Here is an 18,823-nt window from a genome sequence, read left to right as displayed (position 1 = left end):
ATCAGATGGACTGTCTGTATCAAATGGATCATTTTATCATGCCCTATCAGGGTCATACTTTAGGACGCTGCATGCCATGAACTCATTAGCCGTCAGCAGGTCTGTAGATGACTGTGCATGATTGCTGATAGCATCACTTGGATGGGCTATGTTGCACAGTTCACATTTTCAAGCAGCGTTGCATACTCTACGAGTCAACATATTGCTACACAAACCGCACACACATACAGTTTATACGTATAGTAATGAATATATATATACTGTATATATACACTGTTTATACACAATTCCTGGCATGCCAGTGCCTATTATCTATCATGCGCGAGGACATGCCATAGGGCACTAATTGAGTGTTTTGGCTCACCAACAAGCACCAGGCTGAAATGTGACTCAGAGGCAATCGAAATCAGGCCATAGCAAACATTCTCTCTCTCTCACGCTCTCGCGCGTGCTCTCTCTCTCTCTCTTTCTCTCTGTCTGCCTCTCACTCACACACACACACACACACACACACATAGTATGCATGCAGACATTGTGGTATCACATGATGTCATGCCACTTAAATTCAGAGAGTAATATGCGTAACATAACATGAAGTTGAATCTAGCAAAGATAACATTCTATATTTTCTTTCATTATCTCCTTCACTCTTCGTCCGTCACCCTCGTACACACACTGTTGCTATAATTGCTCACTAGATGGAGCCCTTACATAAACTATGTGCGCATAGGTCATATCAAATAAAACGTTTTTTAAAAGTTATTGCTTTGAAGAGTAGCCATCACTATACATAGTGAATCATTAGAGGGTATCAAAGCTCATCAAAGCCCTGACCTTTCTGCGTTTAAAACTGTCACTAAAACCCTTCTGAACATCTGAACTGATTATCTCACCTAAACTGATGGACGAAATTCATTACTCAAATTTTCTTATTCACCTGTTTCGAAAAATATTTTTGTTGAAGATGGAAGTTGAATACGAGAGTTGGTAAGTTAATTAATTAATTAATTAACAGGAAGTGCAGAGACTGCCACACCGGTATTAGTTGCGCTCTCCGTCCGCCAGTATCCCAGAAGTCTGTCGTGTTGCTGTGACCTCGTAGCTCTCGGTAGTGAGGGAGGAGACTGAAGTGTGTGTGCGCTCGCTGCTCTCCATTGCATGGTGGATGATGGCCGCGTCAAAGCCTGTCGAGCCGCAGTCTGGGAGTGGTTTACCCCGCTGGCAGCTGGCACTGTTGGTAGGGACCCCAATAGTTCTCGGGGTAGGTGCCGTGTACCTATGGAACCGTAGTCGAACGAAGGACAGCCAGGGAAAACGAAATGGGGAAAGGAAAACACCAGAAGGCAGCGCAAGCCCTGTCCAGGGCCAAGACGGCGCAGCTAATCGGGCAAGTCCAGAGCTGGAAAACATGGTATATGCGTCTCTTTAAACCATTCTAAATTTTTGTGGGTGTATGAGTTGATTACGCCTCAATGAAGCACTGACATGTTACCACCGTTTCTTGACTAAAATGTATTAGACACGGAAGTGCGTCCAAGGACATGAGCTGTGAATGGGTTGCACCTGCATCTAGCTAGCTGCTAACTTAGTAACGTTAGCCAACCAGGCTTCGCATGTTTCAAAATGTCGACTTGTCAGTATCAGCACAAACGACACCATACACATTAGAGGGTTGTTGTATTGAACTACAACAGCGTGTGCTGCTATAGTTTGTTAGGTTAATTCGTTTTCTTGACATGCGTTTCTCTCGTTGCTAGCTGGCAATATCATGAGGAGTATGGGGGCGGGGTAGCTAGTACATTTCTGACGCCGGGGAAGCCAGCACATGTTGCGTTTTCTCGTAGCTCTTCGTTTGGGCCAGATATCTTGCTACTTAGACATGAGATGTGTTCGATATCAATGGGCCTGACTTCAGATTAAACTAGGTGTCTCTCTGTGTTGTACCTTTCGGTTTCACTTAACCTAGTTAAGTTTCCTGTCTTTTACTTGCTCTTCACTGCATTACTCACTTGCTGTCTGGGCCACCTTCCACCATAATGTGAACAGTTAACCATGGCACATTCACGATTGAAGTCCAGGGTTCAAGTTCTCGACTTGAATGATTTAGCATTAGCGTTTTTTTAGAAGCTATTCAAACATATGAGTTAAGTCTCTATCCAGGTTCTTGAAGCATTCAATCTAGCTAGGAAGTCTTAAGCTTCCATGTACTCGTAATTGCAGATAGGCATACTGTCACCACAAACCCCGATAACCATGGGAAGTTGGGGAGGTTATTGAAAACGCCCACTTCGGCTCAATAGTATCTCTGTGAGCAGTCAGTATAGACGACTGTCAGACAAATTCATCAAGCATGAGTATTGACGTATTTTATGCAACCTCCTGGCAAATAACTACAATAGATACATGAATATGGTTGAGTTTTTGCATGCAGATTGCGTTATCTGTCGCGTTTACATAGTACCTGATAAGGAGACCTGAGGAATGGCTTGTCACACCAGTTACCACCTGTGCCAGTGTCCCTCTGATGCTGTTAGTACGCTCTACATTCGCCCACAGATGGCACCATTCATACTGCGCCTCCACATCTTCCGGCTCTCTCTCTCTGAGTCGATGGCCTGTAATCCCCCTCTCCCATTATTGCTGATTATCTACTAAGCCTGTTGCAGACCGAGGTGGTGTGGATGAGTGCATTACCTGGAGACTAGCACTACACACTCAGGATTCAGACAGGATTGTCTTGAAGAAATAACCCGACATGAGTTCACTGACAACCGTTTCTTTTTTTGCATTCATCGTTTTGCTAACACGTGCTTTTCATCATGGGTCTAGAGTCCTCTAGACCGTGCACAGGGAGCGAAGAACAAGGGCAACAAGTACTTCAAGGCGGGCAAGTATGAGCAGGCCATCCAGTGTTACACGGAGGCCATTGCCCTCTGTCCTGGTGAGCAGAAGGCAGACCTGTCCACCTTCTACCAGAACAGAGCTGCAGCCTATGAACAGCAGGTCAGTGTTGGTTCCGTTCAGTTCATTCTGTTATTCTGTTGCCGTGCACACAAGCGTTACCTGAACACTTGAAATGTCTTCGGGGGTATCGATTGGCACAGCGACGGACAGAAAGGACCCGATGAATGTGCAAACGATTTGACTATCAAAAGTCTTTTGTAGGAGATGTGTAAAACGTCAATGTGGGCTGGTTGTTTTTCTACATTCTGCGGTTGTGGTTTCAGATGAAGTGGACTGAAGTGGTACAGGACTGCACTCATGCTGTGGAGTTAAACCCACGCTACATCAAGGCCCTTTTCAGGAGGGCCAAAGCCCTGGAAAGGCTGGACAACAGGAAGGAGTGTCTGGAAGGTGGGGATCTAAAGCCTCGTTTCTATGACATGTTTGACAGTTTGATTGGACCCTTTTGATGGTAGACTCCTAACCTCCGTGTTTGGAGAATCCTCTTGACTTGCTGTCGTGTTTTTTGTCGCTTCTGCGCCTGTAGATGTCACAGCGGTGTGCATTCTTGAGGCCTTCCAGAACCAGCAGAGTATGCTGCTAGCAGACAAGGTGCTGAAGTTGCTGGGGAAGGAGAAAGCCAAAGCCAAATACAAGGTATGTATATTTACCGAGACATCCTCAATCTTAGACAGGGTAGAACCTTGCGGACAACGAGAGCCTCCTCAGCTAACGGACGCCATTTTCCATTTCGGGTTCCAGAACCGCGAGCCCCTGATGCCCTCTCCTCAGTTCATCAAGTCCTACTTCAGCTCCTTCACCGATGACATCATCTCCCAGCCCCTGCAGAAGGGCGAGAAGAAGGACGAGGACAAGGACAACGAGGGCGAGGCGGCAGAGGTCACCGAGAGGTCAGTCGGAGATTGTTTTTGGTGCGACGACGTCACCGGCGTTATCAATACAGGACTCTGAAACATTAGCAGTAACGTGCTCCTGTGTCTCCATAGCTCTGGCTACCTGAAGGCCAAGCAGTACATGGAGGAGGAGAACTATGACAAGATCATCAGCGAATGCACCAAGGAGGTGGAGTCTGGCGGCAGGTACACAGCCGAGGCCCTGTTACTGCGCGCCACCTTCTACCTGCTGATAGGCAACTCCAACGCTGCCCAGCCTGACCTGGACACGGTCATCAACATGCAGGATGCCAATGTCAAGGTACTGACCACCTCCATGCCTTTTTATTCATGGATGTATTTGTAGATACATTTTACTATTTTCAGCTTTATTTATTGGTGTGGCAGTTGGGGATAGACAGGAATCCCTGTCATCAAGCAAACTCCAGTTTGATCTGGTAAGGTGATCTGGTCAGGTGATCTGGTCAGGTGATCTGGTCCTGACTGTTGTTGTTGTTGTGCCTTGTCAGCTGCGGGCCAACGCCTTGATCAAGCGTGGGAGCATGTACATGCAGCAGCAGCAGCCCCTCCTGTCCACTCAGGACTTCAACATGGCCGCCGAGATCGACACGCGCAACGCTGACGTCTACCACCACAGGGGACAGGTAGGGCTCTCCTCTCTGTGGCCCTCTTATCCAGCAGAATCATCTTTTTGATCATGAATTTGATGTGTGTGTGTGTGTGTGGTTGGTGAACGACTTGTATCCCCTTCTCAGGAATGTTATGTTGCCAAATGGCGTAAGGTGACTCGTGTTGCTTTTACGATACCATCAAAGTGATATTGTTATGGAAGGATTGATATGTTTGTAGCTGGTTTTCGGAGTGAAACTCTTCATCGGTCTTCTACCAGAACAGTGTTGAGTGTGTGTTGCGATTAACCTACTGAGACCAGGTGTTGACGTGATGCGTTTCCTGTCCCGCTCAGCTGAAGATCCTGCTGGACCAGGTGGAGGAGGCGGTGGGGGACTTTGACGAGTGCATCATCCTGAGACCGGACTCTGCCCTGGCCCAGGCACAGAAGTGCTTCGCTCTGGTGAGTGGACACAAGGAAACAGGGGTGTAGCTTTCACTTTACACTTTTTCTTTTTAAGAAAAGGTCAAATCTGCCCTCTGACTGTGATGATCTGCTGCTTGTGGGTTCCAGTACAGACAAGCCTACACTGGGAACAACCCCTCCCAGGTTCAGACAGCCATGGACGGCTTTGAGGATGTCATCCGGAGGTTTCCAAGATGTGCAGAGGGCTACGCTCTGTATGCACAGGTACAGTACGCTCTCTGGGGACATTCAGAAGTCATTAGGGTCGAGTGCCCCGGTAGCTCACTGGTGAAGTGTGTGTGTGTACCATGTAGGCTGAGGCCTTACCACAGTGGCCTGGGTTCAGATCAGGGCTTGGACCTGTCTCCCTGCCTTTCCTGTCTCACGTCACTTAACTGTCCAATAAAGCATGAAAATGCCACCAAAATATTTGTGTTGCAATCCATGGCTTCTAGAGTGAGCCAGCATTTGAACTAGCATTTGTCTCTTTTTTTTTTTGCTGTACACTTAGCAATTTGGCTAGTTATCAGATGAGGTGCTATGCAACTTTTCAGGCCCTGACCGACCAGCAGCAGTTTGGCAAAGCCGACGAGATGTACGACAAGTGTATCGATCTGGAACCAGATAACGCTACGACATATGTCCACAAGGGGTGAGTGCAACTGTACTCTCACCAGGGGGCTTGTTTTCATGACGTTTCATTACGTTTATTCATCTATCACACACTTTCATCCAGAGCAACATACAAATAGTGCATATATATGACGTACAACATCAAACGGGCGCTTACGGTCGAGTCTGTCTCCAGGCTGTTGCAGCTGCAGTGGAAACAAGATCTCGACCTGGGCCTGGACCTCATCAGCAAGGCCATCGAGATCGACAACAAATGTGACTTTGCCTATGAAACCATGGGAACCATTGAGGTTCAAAGGTTAGTTGATCACTATTTGAACCCCCACCCCAAACATACTATAGGATCTTGTGAAGAATCCCCATTTATATTACTTTTACATTTTAGTCATTTAGCAGACGCTCTTATCCAGAGCGACTTACAGTATGTACAGGGACATTCCCCCCGAGGCAAGTAGGGTGAAGTGCCTTGTCCAAAGACACAACGTAATTTGGCACAGCGGGGAATCGATCCAGCAACCTTCTGATAACTAGCCCGACTCCCTCACCGCTCAGCCATCTGACTCCCTCCATTTACTCCAAACTTGGCTGACATGTTGCTTGCTTTTCAGAGGCAACCTGGACAAGGCGATAGACATGTTCAACAAGGCTATTAACCTGGCCAAGTCTGAGATGGAGATGGCTCACCTTTACTCACTGTGTGATGCGGCTTACGCCCAGACCGAAGTGGCCAGGAAGTACGGGCTGAAACCTCCCACGCTGTAACTGCCCCCGCCCGACCCCCACCCCTCTACTGCTGAGTCTGTAACCTCAGCAAATCAGAGTTGTTTTGGGTTTGTGCAAAACAAGAGTACTGGTTAGGAAGGCTGTTTAAAAAAAGGAAAAGGAAAACAAAACAATTTCTTTCATATGTTATCATGCGAATTGAAACCGGAGTTTAATTTGAGAGGGTATGTACTGTTCACCATGAAACTGATGATTTTCCAGGCCTTTGGAAGTCTTGGGGAAATAAAGGTCTTAACCCACGCCCCCCATAGCGGCCGGATATATAGTTTGAGCCTGGATGCTTTTAGTTTCCCTTATGCTTCACTATGAGTATTTTTATTCTTTAGAAAAAGAAAAAAAAAACACTGAACCTCTGTTCAGAATCTGTAAGGGGGGTCTTCCATTTATAATTTACTAATATTACCCAATTGAGATGCATTCAGTTGATTATGTCAAATTATAGTTGATTGGTAAATTGTGTGCCATCTAAAGGCTGTCAGACATCTGTGTGCGCATCGACACCTTCATGGTGTTCCAACTAACTGTTCATGAGTTGACTTATCTTGCTGTTTCTTGTTCTGAACAGCAGTTGCTCTCTGGTCACATGCATATCTTAACAAATTCTTTATTAAGTGGCAAATTCAGGATTGCGATTTTAGTCCAATGTGTATGTATCTGAAGATGTATGTGTTAGGTGTAATGCTGGAATCTGGACTGGGTGGGTGCACACTGATGTTAAATTGAAAGATTTGGGTCCTAAAGTGTTTTTATTTTATTTGGGATTGCCTGTTTGTCTTTTTATATATTCTGTACAGCATGTGTGATATTTCTCTTTATAAATAAATGTTAATACAATGCTTGTGCTGAGATACTGGTCTTGAGCATTAACTTCAAATGAAACTTTAGACCTGACAACATAATTGTTAGACATAATGTTCCAAATGTACTGCTTCTATTTTTGTTGGGGCGGTTTCCCACTGCTTGTATTTTCAGGACATGTTAGAATGGACTTTTTGGAAGGTATTGTCTGGCTCACAGTCTTCAGTGAGTTTTTATTTTTAAAAGGCCACATGTGCTTCTGTTGACGTGCTCTGAAAACAACGTTTGGCTCTGTATTTCCAGAAACAACACTAACAATATTATTCTAATCACAGAGCTGTATCACGACCAAAGTCATAGAAATGTGCAAATAAAGCTATAACGACTGAAAGTCTTCATTTATTTGACATGTAACCATGCAGTCATGAATAATTACACCGTAAGCAAAATTAATAATGTGCTAAACTATATATGCTATAGTTATTTATAATTAGGTCTTAAACCACAGCAAACATACAGGCCCAGTTTCCTAGTCATGGATAAAGCCTATAGTCCTAGTAAACAGTGAATTCTTACTTTAAGACAACTGTGCCTATGTCTAACTCCACTACACAATTTGACCTCGCTTTTGGTTTGGCATTTTCAGTTTTACATGTTTATGCTAAGTATTTTGCAGTTTTACACTGTCTAGTTATTGTGCTTGAAGCCAGATGCCTTATTTTTGATGAGCAAGTAAAAGCATTTGTTCTCTTCAGTTACAATTGAATTCTATTGAATCTACAGGAATTTCAAGTCGAGATAAGGAGTGAGATGGTCAATTATCAGTGATGTCACTGCTAGTGGCACTTTTGCTTTTGCAGTTAAAAAAAGATAGTGTATTCATTGTTCAAGTCATGAAGGAAACTTGCACCCACTTTACTTTGGAATAACTACAGTGGCACAAGTGTTTTTATCAACAATTAATCCATACATCAGTGGCGATTTTAGACTCTTTTTAGGGGTGCTCAAGCACGCCTACATTTCATCTCAGCACCCCCAAAAAAATAAAAAAGAATGATGTTTATTTATTGCTGACACATCATTATCGTTTCATTTGATTCTGGTAGTTCATGAAGAAAGGGACTTTTGAATGATAATAAATAAATGTAATAATTGCTATCCAATGAAATTAGTGACTTATTAGCAAGGGGGTTTAACACTTTTGCAAGGCACTGTATCTATGTCACATTCTCATTGGGGGCTGAGCCCCCCTAAAGGTCTGATCCTAGAATCGCCCCTGCCATACATTATGAAATGACAGATTCAAATGGTCGTAAAATGTAAGAGATTTTATTTTACTCAAGTTCCATTGGCCACTAGAGGTGTGAAAGAGACTGGCAACAAGTGCGAAATACATGGTGACACAAAGCTCACGTCGACGGCATAATTTTGACGTGGACGTCAATACAACAATGGCGGATGCTGTGGAGGAAGTTCTTCAGGGCAGCTGGTAATATAATATATTATCTTTAAAATCCAGACCAAGTTCTATCTCTATGACAGTTAGCTGGCTACGTCGTTTTTAATAAGCATATTCCAGGTGGTTGATCGGTCGGTATTATAAACGTAGCTTGTAGCCTCGGTCGGAGAGAGACCGATTGAAAGCGATGCACGTCGTTCTATCTCTGTCCGGCCTGACTGAGTCCCTCCCAGACCGGTACGCTTTGCTTAGCCTACTTGGTTTCTGTGATATATATCGGATTGTCATTCATAGCTGACTATTGTTTTGATTACAAAGACTGGTGTTATAACTGTAATGGATGCGTTGTGTCACTGTTTTGCCCTGATCGCGAGACAGACTAGTCGTAGATGCTTGTCAAAGGTGACGTGGTTGGCTTTGATTTTGTAAGCAGGCTAGCTGAGCTTGCAAACTCTCATAATCCTCATATTAATCTATCAGATATGCACGTTTCAATAAAAGTATTTGGCGTGTTACGGCCATATTCATTGTTGATGAAAACTAGACAAGTGTCAATTCGTGTGGTCGAGCTTGCTAACTGAAGCGCTAACTAAATGTGAACACAGCCATATAACAATGAAGTCTGGCTAGCAATCTATAGTTTAACAAAAGGACAGTATTCTTCAGGGTAAACACAACAAACTACCCAAGGAAAAGGGGTTGGTCTGTGTAATTAGTACATTGCGATGACATCAGCCTTGACTTCCTCGTCCCTCTGTCCAGCTAAACAAGGGAATCACATTCCACGAATCCAAAGGCAGGATGTTGTGGTCACACAGTACATAAGCTAAAATGGTGATAAACAAATGCATTTTAAACGTCACCCGAACACTTTTGCAATGGTTATCTTATACAACTAAAGTAGTCTTACCCCTGAAGTTCATTGGGAGGGTGAATTAGCTTTGATAAGAGTCCTGCATGTTGAAAGGTTTACTCCAGATGCATTAGATGCAGATACTCTGTATATTTGCTTAAATCCCTCTGCTGTTGATGAAACATCGCTGTCAGTTGCTTTGGCTTGAGGCGTGTGAAGATTCAGAATGACCAGGAACATTATCTGAGCATTAGTGTTGGCTCGAAAGGCCTGTTAATGTCAAGAGGTATGTGTAAATGTGGTTTGCAGTGGACCGAGCAAAGATGGCTGCAAAGGATTCCAAGCATGTTGAGGCCATTTCCGCCATTTGCAATACATCATCCCCCTTGTTGGGTTGAGCCAGTCTGCTTGTTTACTCAACGAGAGACGAACGGACAATTAAGGCAGAGATGGACGATTACTGATTTAGATTTATGGAGGCTCCGAGAGGTCCTGCCCTGTCCTAAACACACCCAGAGATAGCCTGACCACCTAACATGAATCCCAAACACATGCGTGCCATTTTGCGGGGGCAGGACAAAGACACTGAATATTGCCGAGCAGCTATGAGCTTTGCAGATCCGGGCTTGCCCTCTGCCAGGTGTTTCTACACCACCAGGCTCCTGCTGTCTCCCTTCATGGAACAGGGGAGGTGCTTGCAGCTGCTTGCGGATTCGCTCATACATAATGATTGCCGCTGGTGTCACCGTTAGGGGGAGAGAGAGGGGGAAAAGGAGCGGGGTGGGGGGCGATTTGGAGGAGAGAGTCATGTTTCAGGTGTTTTCCATTTGGTGGGGAATGGATCTTTTTCGATGCTGACTGAACACCAGGCTCCACAACCGTGAGGGTCAGGTGACACGCGCGGATGGATCTCCACCTCTGGGGAGCGTTGGGTGATCTGCTTGGATTCAGTGCCTTCAGGGTGGTAGCTCTGGTGCCACGGTAACAGCTAGGACTTTGATCGCTCGGCCGTTCCTGTGATAGTCCGTCCTGTCTCGCTCAATCTGGCCCCTGGTTGATGTGCAGTCTTATAGAGCGCTTATGTCTGATCGAAGAACGTGAGCCTGTGATATGATCCGCCTCGATCTGTCGCTGTCTCAGTGCTGAGTAGCTTTGTGACTGTGCTGCCCCTAAAGAGACAAACCTCACTGTTGGTATTGTGTGTTGTTGTTTGGTGTACATCTATTGTAGATGTTGTAATTTGCCTTCAACCTGCATTTTACGCCCAACAGACACAGAATCTTCCACATTAGCTGTCGATTCATTAAAATAAACATGAAACAAGTAGGCCTAGAATGTGATGTGTCTGATGTTCCTGAAAGACGTCCACCAGAGCAGGTCGTCTCCCGGAGGAGTCTCCGCCTGGTCTGACGCTCTGGTGTGTTCGCTTCTTCAGGGACCAGGATCTGGCCGAGGCCCTGGACTCCGGGGGGTCTGACACAGAGATGGAGAGGGCCGTCATTCAGGTTCAGGAGCCGGCTGAACCGAAGGCCAAGCTCTGGAAGGTGAGGAGGAGAGGAGTAGAGGAGAGGAGGAGGGGAGGAGGGGCCAGAGTTGAGAGGGAGGAGGAGGAGGTTGGGAGTTGACGAAGGGGAGTCTGCATTCCAGAACGGCTGCATTCCACAAAGAAGACAGCACCCACAAGCTCAGTAGTTACACACTTGTGAACATCCCAAACAGGAGATGGGAGACTAAGGGAGAAATCAGCCCTTTTTTACGTTTTATCTCTGCGGTTGAAAGCAAACCCTGGAAGTGTGCCCCTGTGTGGGGCTGACCAGCTGACCCCCTGTGTGGGGCTGACCAGCTGACCCCCTGTGTGGGGCTGACCAGCTGACCCCCTGTGTGGGGCTGACCAGCTGACCCCCTGTGTGGGGCTGACCAGCTGACCCCCTGTGTGGGGCTGACCAGCTGACCCCCTGCCTCCTGTGTGTGTCGACAGATCACCCTGAACGTGGCCGGCAAGGGAGACAGCCTGTCTTCCTGGGACGGTCTCCTGGATCTCCCGGAGCAGACGCTCATTCACAACCGCAGCCAGCAGCTTATCCGTGAGTGCCCTTCACCCGCCCCGCCCCCCACCCCCTCTCGCTGACCGTCACGGCAACGAGCAAAGATCAGTTCTCTCACAGGAAGTAAACAAGGAAAGATCAGTTCCCCTCTCGGGAAGAACACTAGCATGTCCGAAAATCACCCCAGAGGAAGGCCGGCCCTTTAAAAACGAAGAGAGATACAGGCTCATTGCCTGGCAGGAGTGCTCAGCTAGACTTGGGCCTGTCTTGGCCAGGGGGAAGGTTGAACAAAATATGACACAGGGAATCGCTGCAGCGACTTAGCCCCAGACACCAGTCACCCAGTAGAGATGTGTCAGTCTCCCCCTTCAGGAAGCGTGTTTGGTTAGGACATGGTGCCCCCCCCCCCCCCCCCCCCCCAGCCAACCCTGTTTGTTGTCATTGACCACAGAGCAGCTGGGCGTGTCCGAGGAGGAGGGAAGCGCCATGGTGTCGGACGTCGAGTCGGTCATTACGTTCTACTGCAAGTCCAGGAACATTGCGTTCACCCCCGACCTGGCCTGGCCTCACCTGCTCAAGCCTCTGCTGGGCCTCCAGCTGACCCGCAGCGAGCTCTACAACTGCTTCTACGCCATCATGAACAAGTACATCCCCCGGTGAGATGCTCTCTCTCTCTCTCTCTCTCTCTCTCTCTCTCTCTCTCTCTCTCTCTCTGCCTCTCTCTGTCTCTCTCTCTCTCTGTCTCTCTGTCTCCCTCTCCCTCTCTCTCTCTCTCTCTCTCTCTCTCTCTCTCTCTCTCTCTCTCTCTCTCTCTCTCTCTCTCTCTCTCTCTCTCTCTCTCTCTCTCCTCCTCTCTATTCTCCCCCCTCTCCTCTCTGTCTTCATGCTCTCAGACACAGGGATGTGGTTAAATCCAATCTCTTACTGAGCTGCTCCACGTCTGTCTCCAGGGACTGCGTGTCGAAGGGCCGTCCATTCCACCTGTACAGGCTGCTGCTGCAGTACCACGAGCCAGAGCTCTGCTCCTTCCTGGACACCAAGAAGGTCACCCCAGACTCGTACGCCATCGACTGGGTCAGTCTCCATACCCGGCACTAGGGCTTCTCTCTACGGTTCGGATTGAAAGGTTACGGACTGGCTCTGAAAGGCACTCACTGGTTATGTGTGTGTGTCTACTACAGCTGGGCAGTCTGTTTGCCAGTCACTGCCCTCCCGAGGTCACCCAGGCCATCTGGGACATCTACCTCCATCAGGCCGACCCCTTCCTCATCTTCTTCCTCATGCTCATCATCCTCGTCAACGCCAAGTAGGTTCCCCCCCCCCCCCCGCGTTAAACGCTTCCGTCAGACACAAGGTCGGCGTGGTGCTGTGCTGGTGTTGCAGGCAGTGACTGGTGCTGTCGCTGTGCTCCGTGTCCCCACAGAGATAACGTCCTCGGACAGGAAGCCGACAGCAAGGCCGACATCACCAGTGAGTCGCGTCAGACGGATCTCCACGTACGTTTGCTCGGGGGGCTGTTTGTATGAGGTTGTATCCTGATGTATGTGTGTGTGTGTGTGTTACAGACATGTTGCTGGAGTCTCCCGCTCTTCTGGAAGTTGAGGACATTGAAGACCTCTTCTCCCTGGCCCAGTACTATTACAGCAAGACCCCTCTGTCCCTCCGAAAGGTACGCTGCGGCTCCCTCACCCGAACAGGTAGTCAAACACGGTCCCTCAGAACCCAGAAGAAGTTTCTAGAAGGTGCAGGGACTCCCTCTAGTGATTGGCGAGCAGAACGTTAGACAGCCACGTTGATTCTGGGTGTCTGTAGGAGAACCAGAACCTGTTCGGCAGCAGTTTGGTGGCTCTGAAGGAGGAGGACATGGACCTCAGTCAGGCGCTCTGCCTCCCCGTGTCTGTACCCGAGATCCTGCAGGCCAACCACCTGCAGCAGGTGAGACACATGTCTGGGTCTGGGCTCTGGGGTGTGGAGACCTAGGGTCTGGAGGCCTGGGAAACACTGAAATGCGTGTGTGCGTGTGTGTAGCAGGACGGAGTGCGCTTCTTTGTGGTCGACTGTCGGCCCGCGGAGCAGTACAATGCAGGACATCTCTCCACAGCCTTCCATCTGGACTCAGACCTGGTGAGAACTGTGACAGAGGGACACACGTCATTGGACGGTTGATAAAGGGAACTGAACTGGGCTTGTCGCTTTGGTTCAAAAAGATCCGCTAAACGTATCAAATGTCAAATTTCATGTCGATTCCTCTCGTCTCTGTCCAGATGCTTCAGAACCCGTCAGAGTTCGCCCTGTCGGTCAAGTCCCTGCTGGAGGCCCAGAAGCAGTCTCTGGAGTCTGGCTCGGTGGCCAGCGGAGAGCACCTGTGCTTCATGGGCAGCGGGAGGGAGGAGGAGGACATGTACATGAACATGGTGCTGGCCCACTTCCTGCAGGTGAGACCCCCACGATGGCGTTTTTTGAGAACGGTGGCAGGAAAGCGCCCATGGCTACCGCAGCGATGTGAGCTAACGCTAACTCGGCGCTGACCCACGCTAACTCTCGGTGGTGACTTTGGGTTGTTGTGTGTTCGCAGAAAAACAAGGAGTACGTCAGCATCGCAAAAGGCGGCTTCATGGGTGAGTTTGTGGAGCCGCAAGGTGGATTGCCGCCCCTCAGATGAGGTAGGTCTGGGTTTAACACGGGTCTCTCCCCTCGTGTCGGCAGCCCTCCAGCAGCACCTGGCGGATATGAACGTGGATGGACTTGACAGCTCGTACGTCCACTGGATAGTCAGTACGTCCGGCTCCCACAGTAGTCTGAGCTCAGCCGATGTGAGTCTACCATCCCCTTCCCTCACACCCTGACCACACCCTGACCACACAAACTGCCCCTCTTCCCTATTGCTCCACATGACTGTTGTTGACTGATTCACTTCCTGTTGAATTTCCCTGCCTTGCTTTTGTCTTGGACATTGTGGCTGGTGTCTGTTGTCCATCTTGTGTTCATCTCTCCTTTTCTCTCTCTCCCTCTTTCTCTCTCTCTCTCTCTCTACGCTCCTCCAGGGGGAGTCTTTTGGGAGCGCAGGGGAGGGCAAAGGGGTCAAGTCCCTGGTAAACAAGATGACCTTTGCCCTCAAGTCCAAGTCTGTGAACGTGAAGGAGAAGATGATCAGCTTCATAGAGAACACTTCCACACCCGTGGACAGGTACATTGTTCACATGCTCCTGAGCCGAAGCCAAACCTCTCTCGCCTTGAGCTTCTCTAACCAGACAAAAAACTGGTTACATTCACTTCCAGTAAATCAACAAATAATCAGTCATTGATATTATTTATTTTTTAATTAAATACAATTCCAATTGTGTTACGAGCAGCTTTGATGTAACCCTGACTGTCCTCAGCTTACCGTACTTTGTGCCTTATCCCATGCTAGAATATCTTTCACTCTGCCCTGGCCAGAGAAGGGGATACTAGATCGGTAAGAGCTCATCACCAGCTTCGAACTGTGTCTCACCAGCATGAACACTGGATCCAGCTCTGGGGGAGCTGGCTGTCTTAGGGGCCCCTAGGGGGGGGGCCTGGCTGGCTGTGGGGGCCCCTGGGGGGGCCTGAGAATCCCCCGGGGGGGGGGGTCGAGCCAGATGCGTAGAGCCTGAGCCTCACTAACGCATGCTTATTAACACAACGTGTAACACTCCTCACCTAGCTGCCCAGCACTCACTCACATCATCACCCCAGTCCAGAGCTGTCACCTGGATGGGGCGGACCATAATGCACTGCTCCTAGGACATCAGGGTCACGGGATGTCCCTCTGCTTTTCTCACTAACGGTATCCAGCTGTCTGTGTCGGCGATGTGGAGCTACCCCGTGTCTGTATGTGGGCCTCACCTTAGTCCTTGTCTCACTCTGTAGGCTTCCTGTCGTCTTCTGTAGGGAGATCCGAATCTCGGCCTTTCTCAGAGCACTCACCTGTAGTTTTCCTGTTCGTGACCTGCCCTAGCCTCGCAGGTGCTAACCAGGGCGGTGTGCTCATGCCTGGTCCTCTACATCCGCAGCGTCACATTTGGATTACAGCCCCGGACGTCACTGATCATGTGCACTCTCTGTCCATCCGGGTAGCAGTGTGTCTTAAACCCCGTTTCTTCAACGTAGTGAAGCTGACTTATCTCGGATGTGTCTGACAGTTGGCCCTGGAGGTCCCATCTGAACGCACGGCTCATGCCGCAGTCCTCAGTGCCTTACGTGCGTGTGTGTGTGTGTGTGCGATTGTGAGGAATCCTCTCACTGTATTCAATGTAATACATGGTGTGTGTCCTTCCATAGGTCTGTCTGGTTGTGGATACACAAGCATACACAACTACTGTTGTTGTTGTTGTGAGTCTGCTAACAGCGTGTGCCTCTGCGGTGTGTGTGTTCTAAGGCTCCGCTCTGTGTCTGTCCCCCACCAGGCACGTGAGCAGCAGCGACCGGGTGGGGAAGCCGTACAGGGGGGTAAAGCCTGTCTTCAGCATCGGAGACGAGGAGGAGTATGACACAGGTAAACAAGCCTCCTGGAACCAATCAGCGATCGGGACACTGCCCACGTCCTTCAATGCCAGCCTGGCTCCGTCTAAACCCGTCCCCTGACTCAACCCCCCGTCGCCGTTTTCTCCCCTCCTCCTCCGCAGACGAGATCGATAGCTCGTCCATTTCGGACGACGACAGGAAGGAGATCGTCAACATCCAGACGTGGATCAACAAGCCGGACGTGAAGCACCACATTCCCTGCAACGAGGTCAAGGAGACGGGTCACATGTTCCCCAGGTCAGACATCTTTCGAGACACATTACAGCTTTATTGATCTCGACAACAGTGACGTTGTTTATCAGACATGGGGTTTTGTTGTCCATACAAACACTTGTGTGAGCTTGGGTCAGTGTAAAGGATCAAATTGCCAATTGTGAAAAAGCTTTTTTCTTTTTCAAGTAATGGTGAATGTGGGGTCTTTCTAGACTGTCTTATCAGTGCCATATCCTACAGCAGTCACATGAATGTCTATATGATCAGTATGACTTGAATGCGGACCCAGACTTACAGGTTCTATATTATGGACACGGCATTCGTACTGTAGTATCATACATTATGGTGATCTTTAGAATTACCTTTTCTTTTTTAGGCTTCTTAGAAAATAAAACTCCCCACAAAATATCTTATTAAAAAAAAAATAATAATCTGTGTAAGTATTCAATATTCAATAGTTCAATATGTTGTGTGACTAAAAAACCCGGTTCTCCTGTCTCTCTCAGTCACCTGCTGGTAACAGCCACCCACATGTACAGCCTGAGGGAGATCGCCTCACGGAAGGGCTTCGCCTACATCCAGTCGAGGCAGCCGCTCAACTCCGTGGTGAAGATCACCTCCAAGAAGAAGCACCCGGAACTCATCACCTTTAAGTTTGGCAGCAACAACACGGCCGGTGTGGAGATCTCTGCGGTTGAGAGGTAGGGGGCGCTAAGGCTGGATGACCTGATTAGGGCTTTTTGCTGACTTTAAGTGTAGCTATCATTTTCTCAACTTCTAAGAGGAAAAAATAGGGAAAAAATGTAGTTTATTAAACTGTAGTTGACAACTTGTATTGTGATATACACACAAACAAGGAGTATTCAGTAACTCTTCAGTACAATTTACATCTATAAATAATAATAAAACATGTGTGCAAGCATGAACGCAAAAATAACACGACCCTATAACATTACCAACCAGAGTACAGTTAGTTGGTGATATCCTCAAACACATCTCCCATTCTTTACATTTAGTCATTTAGCAGACGCTCTTATTCAGAGCGACTTACAGTAAGTACAGGGACATTCCCCCCGAGGCAAGTAGGGTTGAAGTGCCTTGCCCAAGGACACAACTTCACTTTGGCACAGCCGGGAATCGATCTAGCAACCTTCAGATTACTAGCCCGGTTCCCTAACCGCTCTGCCATCTGACTCCCTCCCTCCCCGCAGGTATCTCATTCCAAACGCAGGCGACGCCACCAAGGCCATCAAGCAGCAGATCATGAAAGTTCTTGATGCCCTCGAGAGTTCCTAAGCAGAGAGAGGCTATGGGGGCATCACCCGGATATCCAGACGGAGACCTGCTGTAAAGGGGTGTGTGTGTGTGTGTCAGCTGAAGGCAGGATGTGCCCCCTAAGCCCCCCCCCCCGAGGCCTCTCCTCTCGGGACGCCTCCCAGCTACAGTGACAGTTCACCTGTCCCTCCTCTGGGGGCCAGGGAACATGGAGGTCAACGGCTGACCTGAGGAAACGTTGGACTGTGCTTATTGAGAAACTGTGGTGCTCCCCGTCACTATTCTCCTCATACTAATTAAAATAGGTTTTCTTTACATTTTCTTTATTTGTGGGGAGGGAAATAACTGTCAAAAGGTGGGTGATGATTGCATTACAGGGTTCTGTCTAGCCTTAAATCGAGCCCCCATAATCTTCCAGTGTCACACGTGCAGAAAGTGTAGGATGACAGGTCCTTTGACATTGGGCCACCGAAGGCCAGTAACTGTTTCCTTGTTTATCATAGGACTTAAAGATGTCACAACTGTCCACATGGAAACAGTCATTAGAAATGTAAGCAGTGTTTGGATCAGGAGACCAGTATTGTTGCTTAAGTCCATTAACAGTTTTCAAGTCAAGGATCCAAAATGGATTGGTGTTTTCCCATTGTCTTGGTTTGTTAGATTCCAGCTTTGAAAATAAGTGATTCACATAAATTATTTGTTAAAGAAATGGAGTGCTAAGGAGTTATTAGATTAGCGAACGACTCCATATTATTTGAATTAATAGCAGCACAATTTTCAACAGTCTTCTCTGTATTTTCAAATAGGAAAACAATATCGTTAAAGGCGAGTCTGCACATGTCACAGGGTTCAGTTCAAGTCCATTCTCTAGTCGATCTGGTTTAGAAACTTGTTTGATGTAACGTGACAACTGTTTTTGATACTTGTCCTTAAGGAAGTTTTTATTTCCAGCTCACAGCCTTAAATAGAAATGATTTGAGGATGTTTATAAATATGTACTGTATATATTGTAAACTGCTCCATATCAAAAACGGATATTTGTAACACTTTGAACTCTTGGTGTATCCAGACAGTACTGATATGCGGTTGATATTTAACCGGTTGCTGACTAGTCCGACCAGCCTCCTCTTGAGGGTCTCCTGTTCATTGACTAAAGTGTAAACCATTTATAAAGTGTTTATGAAACCCTGAATGTCTCTGGTTTTTATGTATAATGTAACAATCCTGACTCTTTTAGATGGGTTAGAAATATACTATAGTGTTTATGGGCAGACCATCAGGATCCGT

The 18,823-nt window shown here is 47.8% G+C and overlaps 2 protein-coding genes across 7 annotated transcripts; both read left to right on the top strand.

The window, feature by feature from the left end:
* Positions 1 to 1,085: 1,085 nt before the first annotated feature.
* Positions 1,086 to 7,194, top strand: tomm70a (translocase of outer mitochondrial membrane 70 homolog A (S. cerevisiae)). Its single transcript, XM_047037090.1, has 12 exons — positions 1,086 to 1,411; positions 2,830 to 3,003; positions 3,228 to 3,354; positions 3,491 to 3,600; positions 3,706 to 3,854; positions 3,951 to 4,158; positions 4,367 to 4,501; positions 4,822 to 4,929; positions 5,041 to 5,157; positions 5,487 to 5,584; positions 5,741 to 5,863; positions 6,174 to 7,194. The coding sequence occupies exons 1-12, from the start codon at positions 1,166 to 1,168 to the stop codon at positions 6,325 to 6,327; spliced, it is 1,749 nt and encodes a 582-aa protein (XP_046893046.1). The 5' UTR covers positions 1,086 to 1,165; the 3' UTR covers positions 6,328 to 7,194.
* Positions 7,195 to 8,528: 1,334 nt separating this feature from the next.
* tbc1d23 (TBC1 domain family, member 23) lies at positions 8,529 to 18,272 on the top strand. 6 transcript variants are annotated; one of them, XM_047037047.1, is made up of 19 exons: positions 8,529 to 8,635; positions 10,894 to 11,002; positions 11,437 to 11,542; positions 11,955 to 12,159; positions 12,454 to 12,577; positions 12,685 to 12,809; positions 12,927 to 12,973; positions 13,069 to 13,172; positions 13,316 to 13,438; positions 13,535 to 13,627; positions 13,768 to 13,938; positions 14,079 to 14,121; positions 14,210 to 14,316; positions 14,548 to 14,690; positions 14,916 to 14,960; positions 15,931 to 16,019; positions 16,150 to 16,285; positions 16,768 to 16,962; positions 17,473 to 18,272. In XM_047037047.1, the coding sequence occupies exons 1-19, from the start codon at positions 8,541 to 8,543 to the stop codon at positions 17,555 to 17,557; spliced, it is 2,145 nt and encodes a 714-aa protein (XP_046893003.1). In that variant the 5' UTR covers positions 8,529 to 8,540; the 3' UTR covers positions 17,558 to 18,272. The 6 variants fall into 6 exon arrangements, with proteins under 6 accessions (XP_046893003.1, XP_046893002.1, XP_046893007.1 ...); XM_047037046.1 differs by having other exon boundaries at positions 13,532 to 13,627; XM_047037052.1 differs by lacking the exon at positions 8,529 to 8,635 and adding an exon at positions 10,251 to 10,338 and having other exon boundaries at positions 13,532 to 13,627.
* Positions 18,273 to 18,823: the final 551 nt, after the last annotated feature.

Source organism: Hypomesus transpacificus, chromosome 16 (genome assembly GCF_021917145.1).
Source record: "Hypomesus transpacificus isolate Combined female chromosome 16, fHypTra1, whole genome shotgun sequence".
Classification (NCBI taxonomy): domain Eukaryota; kingdom Metazoa; phylum Chordata; class Actinopteri; order Osmeriformes; family Osmeridae; genus Hypomesus; species Hypomesus transpacificus.
The sequence above is the reverse complement of the archived record's forward strand: the minus strand, read 5'-3'. Positions and strand labels throughout refer to the sequence as shown.

What these genes read in the sequence shown, in the direction of transcription:
- tbc1d23 (XM_047037046.1), top strand. Translation starts at nt 8,541, where the DNA reads ATGGTGACACAAAGCTCACGTCGACGGCATAATTTTGACGTGGACGTC. An exon ending in GTAGTCTGAGCTCAGCCGAT is followed by an intron (nt 14,317 to 14,547) that starts GTGAGTCTACCA and finishes ACGCTCCTCCAG; the next exon opens with GGGGAGTCTTTTGGGAGCGC. An exon ending in ACTTCCACACCCGTGGACAG is followed by an intron (nt 14,691 to 14,915) that starts GTACATTGTTCA and finishes ATCCCATGCTAG; the next exon opens with AATATCTTTCACTCTGCCCT.
- tomm70a (XM_047037090.1), top strand. Translation starts at nt 1,166, where the DNA reads ATGATGGCCGCGTCAAAGCCTGTCGAGCCGCAGTCTGGGAGTGGTTTA. An exon ending in GTCCAGAGCTGGAAAACATG is followed by an intron (nt 1,412 to 2,829) that starts GTATATGCGTCT and finishes TCATGGGTCTAG; the next exon opens with AGTCCTCTAGACCGTGCACA. An exon ending in AAGCCAAAGCCAAATACAAG is followed by an intron (nt 3,601 to 3,705) that starts GTATGTATATTT and finishes TTCGGGTTCCAG; the next exon opens with AACCGCGAGCCCCTGATGCC.